At 38.2% G+C, this 24532-nt stretch overlaps 1 protein-coding gene across 1 annotated transcript in view; it reads right to left on the bottom strand.

Annotated features, from left to right (window-relative positions):
* The window catches only part of LOC135114115 (chloride channel protein 2-like), a 59013-nt gene that overhangs the window by 17274 nt on the left and 17207 nt on the right, over window positions 1-24532 (bottom strand). Inside the window, 12 exon segments of the mRNA XM_064029825.1 lie at window positions 1793-1831; window positions 3139-3256; window positions 3701-3953; window positions 4678-4793; window positions 6119-6281; window positions 6820-6951; window positions 12766-12868; window positions 13533-13634; window positions 16215-16299; window positions 18616-18741; window positions 19170-19326; window positions 20375-20508. Of these exon segments, the coding sequence (XP_063885895.1) occupies window positions 1793-1831; window positions 3139-3256; window positions 3701-3953; window positions 4678-4793; window positions 6119-6281; window positions 6820-6951; window positions 12766-12868; window positions 13533-13634; window positions 16215-16299; window positions 18616-18741; window positions 19170-19326; window positions 20375-20508 (1528 nt within the window).

Below are 24532 nucleotides of genomic sequence, written 5' to 3'. Positions count from 1 at the left end.
AAGTACATAAGTATTACATCTACTTAAAAAAAAACTAAGTATTACATCTACTTCAAGAAGTTTCTATAATACAATTCCTAACTTGTGACCATACAAGGACTAAGTTCTTATAATACGGTTCCCTCTCACATTTAGTGATCTAATTTTTCAGAATCACATTTAAGAAAAGTTTAAAGAAGGCACTCTGTGTGCAAGGCAATATTCAGGCACCTGAACTGCAACAACACTACCCAAGCCAACTGCCAAAAAACCTCCAGCCAAGTCCTGAACTATAACAACACTACCCAAGCCAACTGCCAAAAACCTCCAGCCAAGTCCCACCATTAATACAAACATTTGCTGACTTCCACCTCATTTTGACCAAGAGACTTGGTTATCTTACCACAATCCAATCCTCTGAAAGCTTGCACAGTTATACAATGTGGCACAAAACTGACAAAGGGTACTGACAGTTACAAATACTGATCAAAATAAAGTGCCAGATAGGCATTTGTAGAGGAGAAAGAGTAAGTGCTTTTGTAATACATTTTAGTGATTTTTCTAAACCCTTTCCATTAGAAAGAAAAGTGAGAAAACTTGCAGTGCAGTGATTTTATTGTTGCAAATGTCTTGTACTCACTCTTGGGGCTACCTTGGACCCCATAAATCAAACTGATTTCTCAAGTTGATGTGCACATTTCCACAACAAATTACACACAAAATGTGAGAGAGTACTGTATAAATAGTCCACTGAATTACTGTCACACTAAACTTAACCAATCCTATATACAGTAAATTTGCCAGACACAGATTTTCATTACTACCTGCCAGCAGAAGTAAGAAAATAAATTACCCAAAAACATGACCTTGCCATCCCATCTGCTTGTTCTTTCATATCTTGTCTTTGTCACAGTACTTTAATCACCCTTCATATTCATTCACACTGTGGGAACCAATGGAACTGGCAGTGTGATGCACTGAGTGGTTTATCCTTATTTTGAGAAATTGTTCTTTTAAGCTATCTATGATTAATTACTTTCTATATACTTAACAAATCAAGCAAAGATGGGACTGTTTGAGCAAATCATCCAAAGATGAGACTTCATTTGAGCAAGGGTGTAGATGATCACTGCTTAATAGCACATCATGTCTCTAGTGCCATTTTGCTTCGCTGATTTGATGAGCGGGTATCGCCCACAACCAGCAAGGGAGTAAGTCTATCTACATCCCATACAAGGACATGGGGCACAAAACAATATGTTAAAAGGTAGGAGTATTTGAATGAAGTGTTGTGCATTGGTTAAGTGAGACACACTTTGCAGCTGACAAACATCTCATTTGATAAGACCAGGCACTCGAAAATGTTACCCATAAGCCTCTGTAGGTTACAGACCAAAGGTGTGTTTATCAACTGGTGGTTTATGCTAAAAAATTACTGTCTCCATGAATTCATGTTTAAAGATCAATATGCTTTAGCAGGCTATGGAGGGAAGAACTACCTAGATGTGGTCCTGTTAATGAATTTGCTCTAGTTTATTGTATATGGTTTGAAAGAGTTGTGACACAAGATGGGACTAAGCAAGGTCAAAGTAACAAGCAGAAACATCCAACTTCATTAGCTAATCATAACAAAGCAGGTACATTACCATGTGTATATAGACACACTATATACAAATAGAATTACTTGTGCTGTCATTCCTTGTTTTATGCATTTTTCACTTATTGTAGGATACAAGAAATAGCATTCTAATGCAAGTGGCAATTCTACTGTCTATAGATTATGAGTGAGTGCTGAACTCCTGATTTCACCTACCCAATCAGAGAGTTGGTTTTCCGCAGGAGAGGGAGTTTACTATCCAAAGGCAACAAAAATCAAACAATAATCTTATCATCATATAATTTCTTCTCGTCTTATTTATTTCCTTAATCCTACTGTTCCATACCAGCATGTATATCTAATGAAGCAGTGAGCTTGTCTAGTTAAGAATGAAATATAACAATTAGAAATGTACATTAAAGATATTTATAAATATATACAATAGACTGTTAGTAATTCAACATTCATTTTGCTTTCAATTTTAAAATTCCATTTTCCAGAAGTACTATGAAAAAATGAGAGAGAGAGAGAGAGAGAGAGAGAGAGAGAGAGAGAGAGAGAGAGAGAGAGAGAGAGAGAGAGAGAGAGAGAGAGAGAGAGAGAGAGAGAGAGAGAGAGAGAGAGAGAGAGAGAGAGAGAGAGAGAGAGAGAGAGAGAGAGGGGAGTAAATGGAAGCTTATGTTGACAATATCACCGAGAGAGAAAGAGAAAGACAGTACCTACTCAGAAAATTTTGAGGTTAAAATGCAAGTATGGAAATGTGATATGAAATTATGTTGTAGTGCACAAGATGACAACATGCCAATATCATCCAAATCTTAAACTGCACCAGTCATGGTAAACCACTGGAATTCTGAGATACTTAATTTGGAGAAAATAGAAAATAGGTGTCAAGAAAAAAAAAATGTGAACACAAATGTAATGAAAATATATATAAAGGAACTTTATTGAATTCCAAAACTAGTTTTATGACAGTCAAATCTTTTATAAAAAATTAATTGTTATTTACTTAATGGGTATCATCTCATGCTTAAAACAAAAAATAAAAATGGATAATAATAATAAAACAAAGCTGTGTCTGCTGTGACTAAGTGTGCATTGTGTACTGTGACTATTGTGACAAGTTGAAACTGTTATCATATTAACATTTTTTCAAGATACCCTTAAGACTGAATCTTAATGGAAGAAAATTTATGTAACCAAAACTTACGTATAACTTTCCAAAAGTGATGGAACAAGTGAGAAAGAAATATAGTGAAAATTTCACATCTCGTGGTGAAACTAGAATCTTTTATGTTCAGTCATTAACATGTAAATACTATTACTAGAATTTAGTATGTGTTACCATTCAAATCCTGCTTATACAATTATGACATCTGTTCTAAATGTAAAATATGGAATTATGAAAACTATCACTCACTAATCAAATGTTTATCTTGTGTCTGTATTTTATTAATTCATTTTTATTTTACATATTTGCCACAAAAATAACAAGTTGACTTTTCTGCCCAAAATGAAGAGAAAGAGAGAGAGCGAGAGAACAAAAAATAAGATGGACTTACCTTTGTGCAGCATACTTCCATTTGTTGATAACTTTGAGGCGTCTGTCTTTCCCAAGATGTTCTTCCAACATTGAGATGAGCTCAGACCGCTGGATGGAGCCCAGCAGGATCATGGAGTCTGGAAGCATTCATAAGAAACAATAGAAGCAACACCATGAACTTGGAAATTGACATGAAAATTTTTTCAAATTATATAATCAACATAACTGTATGCAATAAAATGTGATAAAAATAATGTTCAATATTAAGTTGGCATTCTCCTCACAAATACAATGCATGTAGCCTTATCTTCTGCCAAACCTACAATACCTCTCATATGTTGTATCCATTATACTCACAATACAGATATCTCTCACATTATTTTCCTTGTTTCAATCATGTACTATTATCACAGCATACACTTTTTATAGGTCATTCATCACTAATGCAGCATTTCTGTGACCTTAGAGGTACTGCCAGATTAGAGATAATTCCAGATTAAAGTGGGTTTGTCTTATCCTCCTTTGAAATATCTTACAAATATGCTGAGGGTTAACAAAAAATATAAATAATAATTACTCACCAGGAGAGTCAACAAGAGGTAGAGACCTGATCTTTTTGTGTTCTTTCAAAATGTTTTTCAGCTGTCGGTAGGTGATACCGTACCAAATATACTTGACATCCCGCACCATGAAGTCCTCCACATAGATGTTATAGGCACCTGAAGTGGCTGTGAGGATGTCTGGTAGATATGGTAGCTTTTTTATTTGGATGATTGAATCATAAACTGATGGCTGAAGCAGCTGCGCAATACCATTAGCTATAAGCACTGCAATCTGGAAATATAAACATGTAAGGTAGTGATATAATCTGCAACTTGGATTTATGTATCCTAAATAATAAAAATAACTAACAAGGGATTACTGTATCTTCAATCCCTTCCATCTGACAGATTTGTATGAAGATAGTAGAGATTGAGAATTGAATATTTATTTTTTTTGCTCAACTTTCCCTACCAGGAGCTTTATTTACTCTATTTTCTTAAAGGTCCTTTACTTTTCTATTCCAAGACTTGTATTATTTACTTTAATTTCCTTTGGCACATTCTTTTCTCATACACTCCTCTTTCATGGCATCCTTTATCCCAGCTGCTCACTTCCCTCCCTTCTACTCCCAAGCTATTCTGTATCCAACTATTTCTGCTGCCACTGTTCCCTTTTACTCCCAAGCTATTCTATATCCAACCATTTCTGCTGCCAATGTAAACACTATCATTTGAAATTTCCAAGAACATTTCAATTGCACACTGTGTTGTGTCCCCCTTTATAGCAGAAAAATGGTAGTAAAAAAAAAATCTTGTGCTTAATACCCAACTGCCATTTTTCCACTAGAACAGAACTTCAGAACAGCAAATCTAAAACACATTATAGATACATACATGGGAGATTTACTGCATATGTTAGATACATAAATGAATGTCAATTATTTTATGTATCATTTGCAAGAATTTCACACCAATAAAATCACTGCACTGATGCAAATGACAGACAAGATGCTTACCATAACAGGTAGAATGTGAGTAATCTGACCAGTGAGTTCAAACACTATGACAGACGTGGAGATGGTGTGGGTCACTGCTCCAGCCAAGGCAGCAGCTCCCACTATGGAATACCCACCTAAGGGAGAAGTCTGATAAGTAAGCACAAAAGAACACAAATATACACTATTTCCCAATAGTTGATATTGAGAGAGAGAGAGAGAGAGAGAGAGAGAGAGAGAGAGAGAGAGAGAGAGAGAGAGAGAGAGAGAGAGAGAGAGAGAGAGAGAGAGAGAGAGAGAGAGAGAGAGAGAGAGAGAGAGAGAGAGAGAGAGAGAGAGAGAGAGAGAGAGAGAGAGAGAGAGAGAGAGAGAGAGAGAGAGAGAGAGAGAGAGAGAGAGCTGAGGATGGTAGTGGACAGGATGGGAAGAAGATACCATGCTGACCGTGTGAAGTCGCCTCAGCTGGGGTTAATGGAGATCAGATAGGAAAACCAAACATTCCACACAAGAAATAAGTATATAAGGGCTCCTCAGCTCAGCCCTGGGACAGAAACATTGATACTGTGTTGGTGAATGGTAAATGGACATCCTGTGTTGAGTGATTTCCTACCTACAGGAACTTAAGGATCTGCTAACATGTGTCTCAACTAAAACATACTCATTGTAACATATTTACTCTATTTTATGTAAATGTGTGCAGTAGTATAATTCTGTAGCTGTATTTCTCTATAATGATGAGACTGGACATTACCAATGTACCTTCTGTTTTTATGTGAATAACTGTGTGTGGTGGTGTAACCCTATAATCCTATTCTGTAAGGCTGAGATTAAGATACCAATATGTATTTGTCTTTATGAGAACTTATTCACGTTCCCAGGTTTTGACTGATTCAATCAATACATCAAGTCAGTGTCAAATGGGTCTTATTATCCTGCACTGATTGCATCAAGAAAGGGGTGATAACAATAGTAATTATTATTATTTTTTTATTTATTTATTTTTATTTATTTATTTACTTTTTTTTTTTTTTTTTTTTTTTTTTTTTTTTTGTGTGTGTGTGTGTGAGTGTGTGTATTTACCTAGTTGTATTGTACAGGGCATGCATGTACAGGCCAATTCATATACTTTAATTAAGGCAAAAATGAAGAGATTGCTCAACTGCCACTATCCAAAATATTAAAAGATCAAAATCTGTTGACCAATTCCATTATAGAGAAGTCTTGATAACTCACTTATTGTTAATAGTGCTTATATAGTATGTTGATTTTTTTTTTCTTTCAAGGATGACTGCCAGTTGTTTCTTTTTGAGAGCAGCACTACAAAGCAGGCTTCTTCTTCAATCTTATTTTTTCCTCTTAGCTGGTCTCCCCAGTACATCAATTTGTCTTCCATTCCCTTGGATCATGTATCACTATACTGAGCCCATTCCTGAGTGTTGCATTATATAAGACCATTACCTACCAGGTATGATTATATGATTGTGCCCTCCATAGCTTAAGCCATTGGGGAAAGTTGATGCCATTGTTTCTCCTACAATCCTTCCCAGTGCTGCTCCAATCTTGAATACCGGGATGAAAATTCCTGAAGGAACTGGAAGGGTGCTTGCCACAACACTTCCTCCAAACTGAAAATGAAAGATTACAGTATGTGAAAAGGATAAGAGCCAAAATGAGAGGATTATAGCATTTAAGGACAGGAGTAAAATAAGAATCTTTAGCTGCTGCCATCACCTAGAGGAAATTCTCTGGAAGATATATAAAATATATGGATAAGTACTCACATATAAATACTAAGAGAAAATTTTAAGAATATGCACCAGGAGAGCAATTTCAAGAATGTCCAGTAGTCCCAAAACTAAAGAGGTCTACATTCTGACACAATGGATGATATTATTTGACATGTTTGGTGATTACAGTGGCAACAGCTGCACACTAGGGATGGTTGCTGTATATCATTACAGGCTGGGAAACAGATCGGTATATCAGCATCATGTCAAGCCTTGCATACCAACCTGACCAACACGACACATGATCAGGCAGTAGGTTTTGCATTATTCATTATGTCACAGTTTGCACTACTCTTTAAAGATAGTTTTGGGAGCTACTGTACATATGTAATGATATATAGGTAATGATATATTAAAACTTTGTTGCAGTACTCACCGTGAAGGTAATGTACAGCAAAAGATTAATAAAGATGCCAGTCCAGGGAGTTCGCCAGTTCTCAACCAACTCAAATTCATGAACGGTGTGGTCCTCCTTGGTCCATGTCACATTGCTAAATAATTCCACTACCTTTTGAAAGAAAGAAATCCCAATGAAATGACAGGTGTTGCTTGAAATGTTAAAATATTCAACATGAATTAAAGATTCAATTTCAGTGGCACCATCCATACTATTATAAAAAGCACTAAGTAATTCCATTAATTATACAGCATAGTGCTAATTTCATTATATTATATGGATCCAAATATTTTATATTCAAGCGGCTTTGCCTAACTAGAGTGGAATTCCTCCAAATCTCATTTCCAACAACTCAAAACTCAGATTCTGTATAGATTTCATTAAGAAAATGAATTATTATTATTATTATTATTATTATTACTACATTCAGTAGTATACATGTGTACTCCCTTCAAAATAAAAGTTTAATTTTAAAATTAAAGCTTAATTTGCTATTTGCACAATGAAAACTCAGAAAATCAAATATATATAGTATTAAGTAAGACAACCTGACCCACTAATCCTTATAGGCAAATGACATTTTATGGATGATCTTGACAAAGCCCAAATGCTGTCCTTTCTCCAAAATGCTAGGAACAATGGAACAAATGGATGAATGTTCTATCTTACACCTATTGTGTCTTATTCCCATTATTATTTGTATTTATTTATTATGATTAGTTTTTTCCTAGTTCATTATATATATATATATATATATATATATATATATATATATATATATATATATATATATATATATATATATATATATATATATATATATATTTTGCTAAAATCAATTAAAACAAGCTTCCGAGGAATAAGTATTGACACTTAGAATACTTCTAAGATAAATTTTGTATGTTATGCACTTACATGCACTTGTTATATATCTGGTGAAACACCATTATTTCTCCAGCAGAAAAACTACCCTTATGAAATTAAGTATAGCAGGTTTTCAACTGGAAATAGAAAACATTGGCAATCCATATGCAGCAATGTTGCATAAAACACGTAGTTAGAAAAATTATACAGGACTACTTATTGGAAAATGCACGTCTTCTAAAAAAAGCCACAAAACAGGAAAATATTATATACCAGATACAGTAACTTTTAAGAGTTGAAATCTTAAATTATGTTTCTCTTTTGATGGAGATGAAATCTATCAAAATTTATTTAATGGATAAGATGTTGACCATTCTGCATTAAATATTTGGCTTTATCCCTAAATCTGATCTCACTTGCTGCCAAAATGTGAGAGACAAACAGACCTAGCGGTCTTAAGAGACTTCAGGTTCTTGTATGAGCTGAGAAAGACGACACTGAGGCAATCACATAACTCCAACTTGATAATTGATTAAGGAGTCACCAAACACTAATGCAAATACTAAATAAGTAATTCACACAGTAAAAGCCTCTTGTACAATTTTAAACCAGTGACTGAAATCAATACCACACCATGATCCAGATCTGAATTTAGTTCCTCTACAAATTTATCCTATCAAAATGAGCAGATTTATTTTCTTATCTGAACAAATGTGGCTCCATACTCCATGCCTCAAGTAACAGTCATGTGAATCCACAATCCTTATTTATAATGTATTAACCCATCTCTTGAGGAGTGAAAAGATCAGGCATAATTTGATTCCAAATTTGGATCACAGCCCATAAAACCTAATTATAAGACAGGCCGGCCTATGGGTGGCACTTTGCATGACCTGGCTCTGGATCTAGCTTATCATCATAAATACAAGATTCTTCAGGTAATAAAAACTAATAACTAATTTGTTTTATGAGAAGAACATGCAAATTCACATTAAACTGCAATTAAATGAGGACAAAACTACATAGCCACATCAACACAAGACTGATACAGTGAGAGAACTGTCCATGCCCTTGTAGTCACGAAGCACGGCAAAGCCCCAAGAGAGGATGGTATGCTGATGGTCCAGGGATAAATGCTTGGAAAACCACATGAAAGAAGACTCAATGGGAAATACATCCACTTACTGTCTTAATGAATAATCTTTAAGAAGTGTATTGCACTCAAAACTATGAAGAAAAAGAGACCAAAAGCAACTACATGTTTATAGTCTTGTTTTATCAAATGCAACTACATAATTGTCTTTTTATATGAAAGTTTTCATATTTTGATTTTTTTTTTTGCATACCTACGAGAGAGAGAGAGAGAGAGAGAGAGAGAGAGAGAGAGAGAGAGAGAGAGAGAGAGAGAGAGAGAGAGAGAGAGAGAGAGAGAGAGAGAGAGAGAGAGATTTGTTCAATTTAATAAGATTTCTTTGCTAAATATATGTCTACAGTAAAACAGACTGAGCTTCCTCTTGAAGGGCGGTAACCCAGATAATGTGGAGAAAAAAAAAAAAAAAAGGCGGGGAGAAGATTCCCAGTTTTCTTTTTCTGCAGTATTCTTCCGATCTGGCTCCAGTGCGAAGGAGACTTTTACACAATTACCTTAACCTAACCATACCTTGTTTATATAACAAGTTGTTCCGTTATGAAATCTGTACTTAGGCAGCACGCTGTCCCAAGCACCCCAAATTTCACAGTGAACTCAAAGCCTCAGGACCCTGCTTCTGCGACGCAAAAAATAATTGCATTGCATTTAATACTTTAAGCAGCAAGTAGTTGTTCCGCATGTGGTTGCAGCTTAGCACAGAGAGTGAGGAGTGATGGTCTTGCGATGAAAAAGGTGCAAATAATAGTAGGTACAGATGTAATGAAAAAATATACTTACAAAAACAACATTTAGGAAATGACAAAAGCAGTTTCGGTTGTGCGGCAGGACACTTACAACAATGAAGCACACAATGATACGTACTTAACTTACAACTATGCTTTCGTCTGCTGGAGTGCGAAAAACCAGGTGTAATTCTGTAAATTTACCTAAAACTTCCCTAGTGGCAGTCACCGATCTTCAATCATGTGACACCTTGTTAATTCCTGCTGGAGTGCGAAAAACCAGGTGTAATTTTGTAAATTTACCTAAAACTCCCCTACTGGCAGTCACCGGTCTCCAATCATGTGACACTTCATGTTAATTCCTGCTGCAATGATAACGCAAGTACAATCATACTACTGGTAACAGCAGCACTGAAGCTACACACGGTATTCCAATTCACATGAACATTTACGTACTCCTGGAAACTGTCCTCGTTCCTCTCCACTGGGCACGTGATAATAACTGCCACTCACCTGTGAACTGCAAGGTCCAGGCTTCAGCCTCTTTGGTTCGGATTCGGACGAACCAACTGATACTCGCGTTACAAACTGGAGGAATTAATTTATGTCTCCCATTACGCTGTCACAAACTATGACTCACAGTTAAAGAAATCAACATCAAGGTCGCATGTGGTGTTTAATACATCATAGTTTTCCTCTCTGGATGTGCTCAGGCACTAACATCCTGCTAGAAGCGATATATTAACGTGATGCGCGCTCGTATATTCTGTGCTTCCACTACTTTTACAACCCCGGATCATAGCTAGTTTATGTATGTTTTTTTTTTTTTATTATAATTGTAATGACATGAAATGCCCATCACCGAACAAATATATGTTTTGTTGGAAATCATAAATTTCCGACATAAATGAACCTTACTTCCTTGAAAGTGATCCAACAGTTGTGACCAAAACTGGTGATTGGTACTGCGTCATTGTTGACGTTCTAGGAATGACTGTTACAGTAATGAAGCCCTTACGAATTTGAACAACTCTGCTCGACTTATAATGTCAAGTACAGACTATGGGATTTTCAGGTGACAGTTATAACAGACAGACGTTCAATAGACGACTAACTACCACGATCGCCCGATTTAGCACCTCCAAACTATTTCCTTCTGGTTTATCTAAAAGCTAGCTCTAAGTTACTATGCCAAGGAGAACTATGGGGGGTAAATCATAACACGCAAGAATAAAACAAGAAAAGCCTAGGATCTAACTATCCTTCAAAATGTTAAGCATAAAGCTGTAAAAGGCAAGAACTAGTTAAGCTGAAAGTGGCAGCAAAGAAGCGACTTTCCATTCATAATGAATTAATTTAATTTTTATGGTTTATATATATATATATATATATATATATATATATATATATATATATATATATATATATATATATATATATATATATATATATATATATATATATATATATATATATATATATATATATATATATTGAAGAAAAATCTAAATATAATAAATTACTTCGCGATTTGTTCTACCTGTTCCATAGCGCGGAAAATTTCACAAAAAGACAAAAAGTGATATGCACACACACACACATATACATGTGCGCGCACGCAGACATTACTCTCCATCTCAAATAAATAAGTTCAGAAAAAAAAAATCACGAGTTCATGCCAACCATTATTCGTATAAGCATACTCGTATATATAAGCAGGCTGCACCCGACCAGTGCCTTATCGAGGAGGGTGAAGTTCGATCAAGGTATGGGAACATTTCACCACAAAGCCGCCTGAGGGCCGATGCGGGAGGTAGATGCATCATTTCTTATAAATTTTTTTTTTTTCCTCATGCAGAATGGTTAATCTTCTCATCGTCTACGGGATATATATATATATATATATATATATATATATATATATATATATATATATATATATATATATATATATATATATATAAACACACACACACACACATACAGTACACATACAACAGCAAGGCTAAAGCTATGGACAAGCTCTATCAAAGTATTTGTTTACTGTAATGAATTTGCAATGATTTAGTCATGCTAACATGCAGGTGCTTTTTTTTAATACTTCAAGTGGCAGAAACCACAAATGTCCCCTTACTTGGTGGTGAGTAGTGAGATGCGCTGCAAAAAACTGACCCGAGCCAGTCGGGAAGGTGAGTGACATGATGCCCACAGTTAGCAGCAGAGGGAACAGCAAGCGGCTGAACACGGAGAGAGAAGGGGCAGAACACCCTGTCAGGGTGTGAAAGCACCGAAGCAGGATGAAGAGGAGTGGAAGCTACACCTACCTGATGGTGGGATGACTGGTGGGAGGATATGAACTGCCCCAGAAGATGCGGAAACTGGACACTGAGCAGGAAGAGCGTCATCGAGACGGGATACGCGAATCGGCTGACAGACAAAAAGAATGCCTGAATTCACTCCGCATCGGGAGTGAATTTAAGGAAGAACAGAGAAGGAAGAAAGAAAAGAAAATGACAAACAGACTGAAAAAAAGCAAAGGCCACAAACTGGAGGGAGAAAATTTATGAAAGGCAACAGGTATCAAGCGAATATCGAGTGGAGTTAGTCATCTGGTGTGTTATCTTAAGAAAGAGCAAGGTTGAACAAATTATTGTGCTTGGCAAGTAAGAGTACATGCTGGTCTTCATGGCCGACACAGTGAGGCCCAGCTGGAGTAGAGTAGGCAAACTTGAAGGCGCTGTATACGAGTTTATATAATGATTCATGACAGGTAAAAACTAAGATACTCGTATGGGAGATTTAGAAGTGTTTTGCAGGAAGAAACAGTTTCATTGACTTACCTGCCCAGTGTGCTGAATGTTACGGTGCGTGACCAAAGTGTTAAGATACTATTAGTTATAGATCTCAGCATTCCCGAAAGCAGTGTTAATAACTAGACTCATGCCTATGCTTGTGTTGTGCTGTAGCACTTGTTAGTTCTCAGGTCTCCTCCTCACTCTCACTGGCTTCAACCATTCCCCGTCCATCCCAGCTAGTGAGTAGTAGTAAACCCAAATGTGCTCGTATTACATAACTTACACGCGGAGTACCTCCGTAGTCGTTAAACATCTTTCACTTTAACACTGTTCGTCAGTACGTATGAATATACCGAAATATTGCCTAACCATCAGACACTTGAGACCGACTCACTTGATGGTGGTTGTTGAGATCAGTAGCCCAGAACTGTCCAAGGCCGAGAGGGAAGGACACGGACCCATAAAGTAAGGTGACGAGGAGAGGATACAACAGGCGGCTGTTCAGGGATAAAAATTGGAAAGGGCACACATGATGGGTCTCATGCAAAAGAAAAACAGAACTGGAAGCTGAATTCATGACAACTTTCAGATACCAACACCATCTGAAGCAAATGGGATTTTATACTTGTATCTTTAGAAGTTGAACATTGAATAATATCAAGAACTCAGCTTTACAAACTCCTGCTGAAGGCTCTTAAATATGAAATCATAATCAAAACTTGAGAATGATGAATGAATTGAATATTGGCAAGGTGTAGCGGGGTGTCACAGCCTTCAGCGGGACCTGTCAGTGCTGGGAGCAGCGAGAGGAGGTGGCTGGGTGGCGATATGGAATTTCACTCGGAAGCGCAAAGCATAAAATAAAAATAATCATGAAGTACAGGTACGGTTAATGAATGATTCACACGATATATTGTATGACAGAAATATATAATCTCTTTTAAAGCTACTATATATATTATGAATTTGTATAATCATTATAAGCATTATATCACTACTGCATCATAATACAATTTTTTTTAAGGATCTTGCATTACGATATATATATATATATATATATATATATATATATATATATATATATATATATATATATATATATATATATATATATATATATATATATATATATATATATATATAAACTGTAGCATCACTAACCTCTTTTGAAGAAAGGCCTTCATCCTCTTGTTCCTGCGCATGAAGATGACATACTGACGATGCACCCACACGAAGAAGGCGCCCAGGAACCCGCACATCACGCTGTCCACGGCAGAACAGAATCACTCATAATCTGACACAGGTGGTTTATTCTAACAAAATTTGGAACACTGTAACCACCCCTACCCATCTTCCCTGTCTTGCTTTGTCTAAATGTACTCGTGTTTACACTTCATACAAAAGATAGCTGTCCAAAACCTTAATAAATAAGACGTAGGTATTGCCGTTCCTCCCTTGAAATCCTCAAAAGATACTACCATTGAAAGTGTTTCGAAATCTCTCTTGAAACAGTCCAAGTTGCAAGATGGAAAAATATAATAATAATAATAATAATAATAATAATAATAATAATAATAATAATAATAATAATAATAATAATAATAATATGGCGTATTGTGTAAAAGGAATAAGGGAACGAAGGGAATGGTTATTTCTTTATTTCTTTTTCCCATAAGCAACGTGAGGAAAAACGTCAACGTAAATTTTAACTAAGGCATGCAGTAACCATGTTCAGAAGAGCAGTAAATATGCAAAGAACAACAGGAGGGAGAAAATATTGTAAAAGGGAACAACACACAACCTCTTTTTTTTTTTTTTTTTATAAAGGTGAAATGTGAAATTTACAGTCAAATTTCACAGTGAAGAACATTCCAAATACATAATTCAAGAAAGAGCAGAAACTACAGAAGACCCAAAATAAGCCGATTTACTGGCTTTTTTTTGGTTGCTTTTAACTTTTTTTGTTCAAAGGATCGTCTGATGACAGCGAAAACTTTAGAGTAGAGAAATGACCACATGAAAGATAAGGAATCCGCGTTAGAGTTGAAAGAACACTAATAAATAACAAGAAGGTGAAAGATAAAACGTATTTATTGTCGGCAAGTTCAGAAGAGGAAAGGTGATCATTTGCTACAGCAGAGCACCAACAGAAAGGTCAGGAGGAAAACTAGAAGTGATGGTTCAAAGAATAAGGGATTCAAACAGTCAAGTTAGTTGATGAAGCCAAAAGATTACTCGTTTACAATTTTTGCTAAATTCATACTGCCAATCAAATTATAGATCGTGAATTAGTGCATATTTGAGTTTCTATTGGGAATAAACTTAAAAGATTCAGAAAGACCGGAAGACAAATTATGTAGGCTGGTAGACTGAATGGCAACTCTCGCCTTTTTTTTTATTTACTAGATTAAACAGAAGCTTCTGTAGAACAATAGATTAAAAATCAAGCAGAAACACACACTGTCTTTTGTCAATAAATAGGATTCCATTGCAAGTGAAGAATTTTCGCAGGTTAAAGCAAAAGAGGGATTAAAAGACTACTTCGAGAAAAATAATAACAGGCTTGATAAAAATTGTGGATGAGGATAAGAGTTAAATTAGTTTAGAATCACCGCACGTGGAGAGAGGGTGGACTCTTCACGACACAGCTCTTCTTCACACCGAGGTTTGTGATGCTGGATAAATACCACATATTCACATGAAAGCTATTCTCGCCCTTACTTTACATGCGTCGCAACTTATATTAATCTTGATGCCGAATAATAATACTGAATACATACTTACTTTTGCCATATAATTTGAAAAAAATAAATAAATAAACAGTTAATGAATCATAAAAGCAGAACAATAAAAAAGAAGCGCATTCTCAGAGGGTTGACAGATTTCTTTCATTCACTGGTTTGGGCAAGAAGCTCAGCGTTGTGAAATAATTCCATACACATTTTTTAAATTTAAAACAAAGCAAATGCCAAAGTAAATAAATAAATAAATAAACATATAAATATAAGAAAACAGCAAACAACACAGGGCATTCTAATTAAAGAAAGAGAAAGTGTTAAAAACTAAGATTGGTACCATTGCTTCAGGCTTCAGGCCATAATCTCTCAGAGGACGAAGTGAACTGAGTATGGAAATCATTCGCATTGAATCTCAGCTGTATATGAGCTTGAAGCGCATGCGCGTGAGCGTGCGTGGGAACGTTTAACGGTACTGTGTGGTATGACAAAGCAAGGCATCTCAAAACAGTTAATTAAAGGCAAGTCGCGAGCAGGAACGCACCGCGGCGAGACTCAGGACAGGTGGGTGCCAGGGTGTCAGGGCCTCGAGTGGCTCCTTGGCAGCTGACACTTGCTATCACTGGCCAAGACGTGCAGGCTAAGTAAACATAATCTAATTGAATACTGCAAACGTACCCACAACGTCGGCAGAGAGAATCCTACTATAAACAAAGCTTTATAAGTTAATTAATTCAAATTTGTGTAATAATTTTGCTTGATTATAGAAAAAAAAATGCAAACTTGTTTTAAAATCTCTCAATGATGACTGTTGTTCACAAATACTGACGGCAGAGTGCGTGATGCAATAACACATGTTTTCGGTCCTGTCTATGGTTCAATATATCAAAACTCCTGAACTGAAGCAATTATGTCGTTCAAAGAGGAAAATTTTTAAATGTTCTAGTGAATTTTGACAAGTTATTTGACAACAACAAAATGAATATACGTACAATTTATAATATTTAAAGAAAAATTCTGATATCAGTGAATCAAGAAGGAAGCTACATTGAGGAGGCATAGAGGTCTACGGCAGACCCAGCAGTGTACACAATCCGCCTGATCTTACCCGATGAGAGCAAAGACGAACAACTCCTGAGGATCGAACGGGTATCCGACCTTGAAGTTAGTCTTGAAGAGAGCGGTCAAGGTTTCTGGGAACAGGAACAAGGAAATGCCATTACATTAACACATGTACTTGCTGTGTAGTGTTTACCTGCGAAGAGGATTGTATTAGTAATGTAGGTCTGAATTATGTGAATCTTGAACAAAGAGTAGAAACCTTAGTCATCATAATTTACGAAAAGTAGGTATTATGATTGACAAAGCTTCTCATAGTGTCAAGGTGAGTCACTGCAAATCAATTAATGCTGGGATAAAAACGTTACGCGGGACATGGAACTCAAAACATACTGTTAGTGCTAATGCTGCAATAAAAATAGGTTGGTAACAGAACAATAGAGGAAACTGTTACTGGGGAAACAAACAAAAATATCAGACAACAAGAGCGTGAGAGGAGCGTGAGAGCCTGCCTCGCCACACGCCTTGCCCTGGACCAGCAGGGAGGAGTGCTTGGTAATCATGAACAACTCTGGTTAGAAATATCCTTGCTCACCCAGGCAGGCAAGAGAAGTCGTCTTTGCACAAAACTGGCTCTTTGGTCATCAAATTAAATTACGGGAAAAGGATTTCACATTCATCTTAGTGTCTTTTCATTACCATCCGTCAGTTTAAGCAAACAAGTTTCGAAATGGGTCCGAAAAGACGTAATGATCAATAGAGCCGAATGCAATACTGAGTCGGCTTCTCTCGACCGGCTGCTTTCGCACCACACTCTTACCCGACAAGAGCGAAGACACTTAGCTCTTGAGGATCAAAAGGAATGTCGACCTTAAACGAAGTCTGGAAGAGCGGGGTCAACGTGGCTGGGGAGTGGGGATACTTTGCTACAAATGTAGTAATGGAACAGACTCCTCCCAAGCTCACAAAACAGACACAAGTAGTACTTTCACTCCCTGTCCCTTAAGCAGACACCTACCCAGCCGTGAGACAGACACACCTTCTGAACAGAAGTGCTCTTTCCCTCTCCTCCAGAACAGACACAAATAAACCATTACTCTCTCTGAAACTTTAAAAAAATAGTACACATCCTTCCTTTGACACAAAACACCTAAGTATTCCTCCTCCTCCTCCTTTCTCTACAATGAATAAAGGAACTACAAAACACTCAAATCGAGTTGATACGAGGAGACAGACACAGAGGAGGAGGCAGTAGAGACCTGCTGAAACGATAATTACTCACAGTGAGGTCTTAAGCACTGGATCAGGGAGTGCTGTGAATTTATCATTAAACCCAGCTGTGACCTCACTGAACGTTTCCCTTTGTATCTCACAACACAAGGGGGTAGTCACAACCCTCTAAAGACAACTCTCTTCCTTCATACAAAAATACAAGCACCCAATTACACACACGCACATTTCACTCAAAATTCAAAATTATCATGGCGACTCCTACACCAGCCTCGGAGTCCCCAGTTGGGGAGGAGACCACAAATGTTCCCAAGTCGGACTGCTCTTCTCGTATCGACCCTAAGTGTCTTGATACCCAATTCAACTTTTCATTAACTTCTGCAACATTCGCGATCTTAAGATCTAATTTTCAATCTGTGTAACACCACCTCTCCTCTACTAAACCTCATCTTTTCCTCATTGAAAAACAGGTGTCTGAGGTAACTGATTGTAGCCCCTTTTCTGTTCCCTCCTACTTTCTCTATCCTCATTTTCACTCCAAAGCTGGATGTTGTGTCTATGTGCGCAACGATTTAACCTGCTCTCGTGCCCACGCTCTTGAATCTTCTGCGTTTTTCACCATCTGGCTACAATTGCAGAATAACTTTCAAGCCAAATTTATCTGTGCTGTATACCTCTCACCTAACTCCTTTAACTACAAGAAATTCTTTGACTACTTAACTTCCAAAGTGGAGCACATTCTGACTCTCTTCCCTTTTGTGGAGATCTCCATTCTTGGAGACTTCAATGTTCACCACCAGCTTTGGCTTTCCTCTCCCTTCACTGATCATCCTAGTGAACTAGCCTTTAACTTTGCTATCCTCCACGACCTAAAGCAACTGGTGCAACACCCTACTCGTATTCCTGACCGTCTTGGAGGTACGCCCAACATTCTTGACCTTTTCCTTGCCTCTAATCCTTCTGCTTATGCTGTTACCCTATCTTCTCTGCTGGGCTTCTCCGATCACAATATCATATCTGTATCTTGTCCTATCGCTCCAATCCCTCCTCAGGATTCCCCAAAGCGGAGGTGCCTCTGGCGTTTTGCCTCTGCTAGTTGGGGGTACCTGAGGAGGTATTATGCCAATTTTTCTTGGAATGACTACTGCTTCCGTATCAGAGACCCGTCTCTTTGTACTGAGCACATAACATAGATGATAGTGTCTGTCACGCAAAATTACCTTCATCGTTGAACCAGACAGCCAGAAGCCGGAACATCATAGCACCACATACTGCCGCGAAGAAACCTCGCCAGTAATTTCTGACCGCAAAGTACACGCTGGTGACCTCGATACTGAAGAGCACGCCTTAAGAAGAAACAAAAACACACACATTATGACTTGGAGATGATATAGCCTTCTTATTTGTTTTTGATCAGATAAGTATAAAAAAAAGAAAAAAAAAAAAAAAGAAAAGAAAATAAGGGAAGCTGCAAGTATTTTCACTTATCATTTTAATTCATGAATTTTGCTAATCTTCTTTTAAAGTCATCTATTGACTCAGTACTAACAACCTGATTACTGAGTCTATTCCAATCATTTACCATTATTTGAGAACAAATTTCTCCCTATATTTTTTTTTTTGAATCCAACTTTATCAAACTTAAACCCATTATTTCTTGATCTGTTTGCCGAGGATCATCTAACAATTGAATCGCTGCCAGGTTTACTGTAAGCGCCAGAAATGCCAAATTCGATGCTGTCCCACCACTACGCCACCCCAGCCGTCACCTTACCTCCTATGGGTGCGGCGAAGGAGCAAGCCACACCCACTGCGCAAGCCGCTGCTAACATTTCAGAGTTTCGCGACTCATTCTCGTAGATTCCTTTGAAGGACGTGACTGCTTTTGAAAGGAGCGTGGCGACGATGCTGGCAATGTGCACGAAGGGACCCTGGAGGAGTGACGTGGAGAGCGAGGTATAGTTCAGCAAAGACTATAGAGGAAGCTTTATGTGATGCTGTAAAGAGGGAAAATATGACTAATGGCACTGCTTAGCTTGCCGCGTTAGGACCAGTATTCAGAAGTGCTTAGCTTTCTCACCACGATTGTTTTCCAAGGCCGCAGAGGTGATTAGATAGATAGTGGAGTTCTCAAGAGTGTTACTCCTGTTAATAATGTAGAAATCTTGTTAATTTGTCGCTAGAACCATAAAAGCACCCATAAAACCCCTGTCACCAACTAAACCTGAAAGCAGTGGAGGTGAGCCGCAGTACTGCTTCAGAATATGGTCCTAACTGACATCACTGTAGTCGACTGATTGAACCGTCAGCTATAATGTCCTGCTGATGTGGAAACAAGAATAGCATGTCAGCTTCATCGTCGCTGACTGGTTAACAGTTTCACAAAAATCATTAAAAGACTAATTTAATTTATTTATTTAATTTATTTATGTTTTAACTTTGTCCTTATCTGCATCACCAACACCAGTCTCATTGTCATTAGTAGTTGAAGCAAGATCGTCAAATGTAATTGTAAACAACAGTCTGGATTAATAAAAAAAAAGTTCGTCAGATCTACATAACGAGTTTTCAGCAGCGGGTAACATCAACATCATATGTATGTGGATTCAGATTTCAGTACAACCTTAAACTATACGCTACTTTCCACTACGTGTACACTTACAGTTCTGATGCTGGGGAGCTAATCATGTAGACAATATATAGACAAAATATACAGCTAATGTATCACGGCAGAAAACTCATCACCACAAGTTGCGACTTCCCAGTCCGTCAACCTCGCCAAGATGTTCTGAGCCTGTGAGGGAGGCCTCCGTCCTGCAGTAATGTGCACACATGTGGCACATATAAAACACTAAAGATCTGAACCAGAATTGAAGATTACTAAAACTTACCTCTGTAGTGTCTACCAGATTTACCCTCTGGAAGAAATTAAGTGATTGTTTCAACTAGTCCCATTATTTGATGATGTCACTCACTCACCTCTTTCCCCAGCGGGAGTCCAGACCCTAAGGTTGCGGTGAGACCAATGACTTTGGCTATGAGGGTTTTGAAAGTAAGATATTCTTTCAGAACCACGCCCCTCAGAATGGTCTTCATCTCGGGGATGCCGGAGCCTGCAGGAGGGGCGAGAAAATCGTGTGATCTCTTTTGCTTTGTAAATGAAGCACAGGAGGAAACGGGAGAGGGAGCAGACAGAAATAACAATAAAGAGAAGTAAAGAGCCAGAAACAATTTTTAAAATCAGATAATCACAACATGACGCCGGATGGAAACAAAAGATTCAGTAACAAGAGGGCATGGATGCTGGGGAGAATTACACGAGAATGTAACAAAAGGTCTTGGGGAAGGAGATTCAAGATGCTTCAGGAAAGGCCTTGCTACAAAGGCAAATTATTAGAAAACCTTGTCTTAAAAAAAAAAAAAAAAAAAAGTATGTAAAAACGTAAAGGCACGATCTGCACAACTTGAGGGACAACATCGTCGTCTGCATCAACAAAGCACTATATCAGCTTCTTTAAAAAAGGCAAAACAGGATTTTTACGTATCTGCAAAACGAGAACAGTTACGTGGAGCTGCACTACAACAAAGGAAAACCCGATCTCATGCGGGAATAAAACCAAACTCACAAAACGCAACGACAAAACTTCATAAGATAAAACACTAGGCTCTTAAGCCAGAACCTGAGGCTGAGCGATGAAGGGGTGAGAAAGGCGTGGGGAGGGGATCGGGGCTTGGGATCGGATGGGGAGGGGCACAGAGGCAGGAACAAGCTGGAAACACAACTTCAGGATGCGCGCGGAAGCCAGCGAGCCTACCTACCCTGCCTTCCACCGTGTTTTTCAGCTCTCACTCATCGCTGTCCCATTTTCTTGTGGCAAAACTCAGAAGCCAGCATACGTTAATAATTACTTTACGGATTTAACAGGAAGGTCATCGGCGACATATTGTACATAAAATCATGCTGCAATCAAGTGAATAGCATTTCTTTGGCATAATAGCACGGTTTGTTTGCTAAACTCACAACCGAACAGCCAAGGTTCGAACCCTGGATTGAGCGAAGACAAAATGGTTTTGTATTTTTCATGCTCCGATCCCTGTTCAACTAGCAGCGAATTGGTGCAGGATGTACACCGAGGACTTGTGACGTTGTCCTTCCGGCAAGAGCAGTAAACTAAGAATCTTATTCTTATGTGTTGCCAATCTCAATGTGTTTTTTTCTAGGAAACAAGAAAATAATGGTCTACAACAAATTCAAGGGGGTGGAATTAAGCAAGGATAAGTATGATTTTACTAATACATTAGTGAATTTAAGATAGTACATCCAATAATATTGCAGCTGTTACCATTCTCACTATGGCTTGCACAAAAAATGGGACTTCCGCCGGCTTTCGCAACACATCCTTCGCATTGCAGGCTGTGGCAAGGACTGTGGGGGCGAGGGTGCGTGTGTGTGCATGTCCGTAACTTTCCCAGAAAAGGGGCAGCGTTTCGACCAACAACACCAACACCACCACCACCACCACCACAGTCGTCACCGCCACAACCACCACCTCAGCCACCAGTCTCTATAGGCTGGGTATGTGGGGTAGGTGGGTGGCAGGGCGGCCCGAGGCGACAGACACGCACGAACACACACACACACTCACACCTTCAGCACCCCGCACGTCCGGAGTGACAACTTAGGCACACTGCAGCCCTGGCCCCTCCCTCAGGCAGACACCGAAGTGCTATGTGTGCTGGGTGCGCAAGTTGCTGCTTCTGTGATGTGATGCATGTGACTGACCAGTTGTACCGTGTAACTATAGTACATATTGTGTGAGCATGAAGCCTGGAATGTTTATCATGTTTGTACTACACGTGCGTGTCTTGGGTGTACAAAGGCAAGTGGGGCGTACACCGGGATTACAGTATTTTACAAGTACTATGTAGCATGTCCATGGAATTTATAATGGGTTTGTGTTTTGTGCTCTACATGTATATTCTATTATCAATATAAACCAATAGCGGTAAGTACTCGTACACTGCCGCTCTGTACATGTGTCCTGTTCTTGTGTGAATGAAATGGTACACTATTACTTGCTGTCTGAATTAAACACAAGTAGTAATCCATCGACTGTAGCGGTTCAACTCAGCGACAGCGCCTACAGCCGCAGTGCCTACAGTTGTACTAAAACATACTTTTTTTTTGCAGAAAATTTTTACTGCAAGGTATTACAGACAGTTAAGCATTCATGATCCTTTCTCTCTCTCTCTCTCTCTCTCTCTCTCTCTCTCTCTCTCTCTCTCTCTCTCTCTCTCTCTCTCTCTCTCTCTCTCTCTCTCTCTCTCTCTCTCTCTCTCTCTCTCTCTCTCTCTCTCTCTCTCTCTCTTGATATACTAATCCCATGCTTCTGATAAGCAGGTTGATCTCGGTGAAGCAAGCCTCGGAGGGAGGAGGCTATAGTTGGAAGCCACGAGTCTGGCAGTCGAATTTAAGAGAGCTAAGAGACAGGAAATGAAAAATCAAAGTTGGAAGGTGAAAGTTAAAAGAAATTACGTTAGAGTTTGGAGGCAGGAACAAAGGGTCGATGTTGGGAGGTAAGAGAAAGAACGTTGGAAATGTTAGGTAGGAGGGAAGAGGAAGAAAGTTTAGAGGAAGACAGCAATCAGGTGTAGAAGTTGGTCAGCAATGAGCTACTCACTGATGGAATCAATGTAGCCTTGTAAGTATACGTAAAATATTGGTCAGCACGACTGAAATTTATGCAATGCAATTCGTGATTACAATAAATTTAAGCATCCAGTTAATAATCTTTTCACGAGTTATTAGATGGGAGAGCCTTGTATCAATACACAAGGAAAAGAAATAATTTCAATCATACCAGTATTATCTGGTTTACCTAACTGGCTACATTTCTATTCTGCCATCATTCTCTTGTCATTTACGAAAACACACGTGAAGGATCTCCCTGCAGAGCCGCGGCCCTAAAGGAGGACAACGTAAAGCGAGTCTACACGTGACCGTTGGCCGCACAGAGCATATCAATGAGCGCTTTCCATGTTTACTACATGAGCTTTTGGCTCAGGAGAGTGAGCCGGTGACTGAGAGCTCATCTCTCTCTCTCTCTCTCTCTCTCTCTCTCTCTCTCTCTCTCTCTCTCTCTCTCTCTCTCTCTCTCTCTCTCTCTCTCTCTCTCTCTCTCTCCTCTCTCTCTCTCTCTCTCTCTCTCTCTCTCTCATATATATATATATATATTATATATATATATATATATATATTATATATATATATATAATATATATATATATATATATATATATATATATATATATATATATATATTATATATATATAAAGACGCTATACATTCGCTCTGTATCACAGTAATAAGCGCCGTGAGTTATGGTGCACCTCACTAAAGTGTGGTGTAGTGTAGCAAAAAGTGTGAGGTGTGGCAAGGTGTGGTGTGGAATGACGCGGTGTTCTGTGTAGCACCTTTGAGGAGGGCGATAATCTCAGGGGATGCCAGAACCTGTGGGGGCGAGAACTCTGACACTACTCTACTCAAAAGAAATAAAGTAACAAAAATATTTACAGCATTCCAGTACAAAAATAATACGAAGTGGGGAAGGCTACAAAAGTGGAAAAAAAAAAATCCGTTATGATAATTTACTGCGTGCTGACAAATCAACAAACATACAGACAGGCCTTACGCTGGGCTGTTCAACCGGAAGGGCGTACACCAGACACATTAGTGATTTTCAGGGTACATACATTAGTAGTTTGTGTTTTGCTAACATCTCTCAATAATGTCATGACATATTTCACTCGTATCAGTTCTATACATATGTGCTTAAAAATTAAATCGTATTCGCCTGTTGGGAAGATTTTTTATCAGTTATTCTTAGAATATACAAAAGTATACTGAGTATCATATCATACGGAATATAACCAATCAAAGCTAGTAAAAAAAAAAAAAGTCCCCAAAACTCATGTTTACATAAACTTATTGTGACTCAAGTGAGCTAATGTGTGGTCAGTGCGGCGCCGCGCCGCTGTGTGGATTCTGTGAGTTGATTCGATATATTTTGGATAAGAACAAGAGTTTTTGTCAATCAAAATGATGAAAACTTTCTCAGGAAAGTGTGGTTTTTTGG

Source organism: Scylla paramamosain, chromosome 27, assembly GCF_035594125.1.
Source record: "Scylla paramamosain isolate STU-SP2022 chromosome 27, ASM3559412v1, whole genome shotgun sequence".
NCBI classification, from domain to species: Eukaryota; Metazoa; Arthropoda; class Malacostraca; order Decapoda; family Portunidae; genus Scylla; species Scylla paramamosain.
Note: the sequence above shows the minus strand (reverse complement) of the source record. Positions and strands in the feature narration are given on the sequence as shown.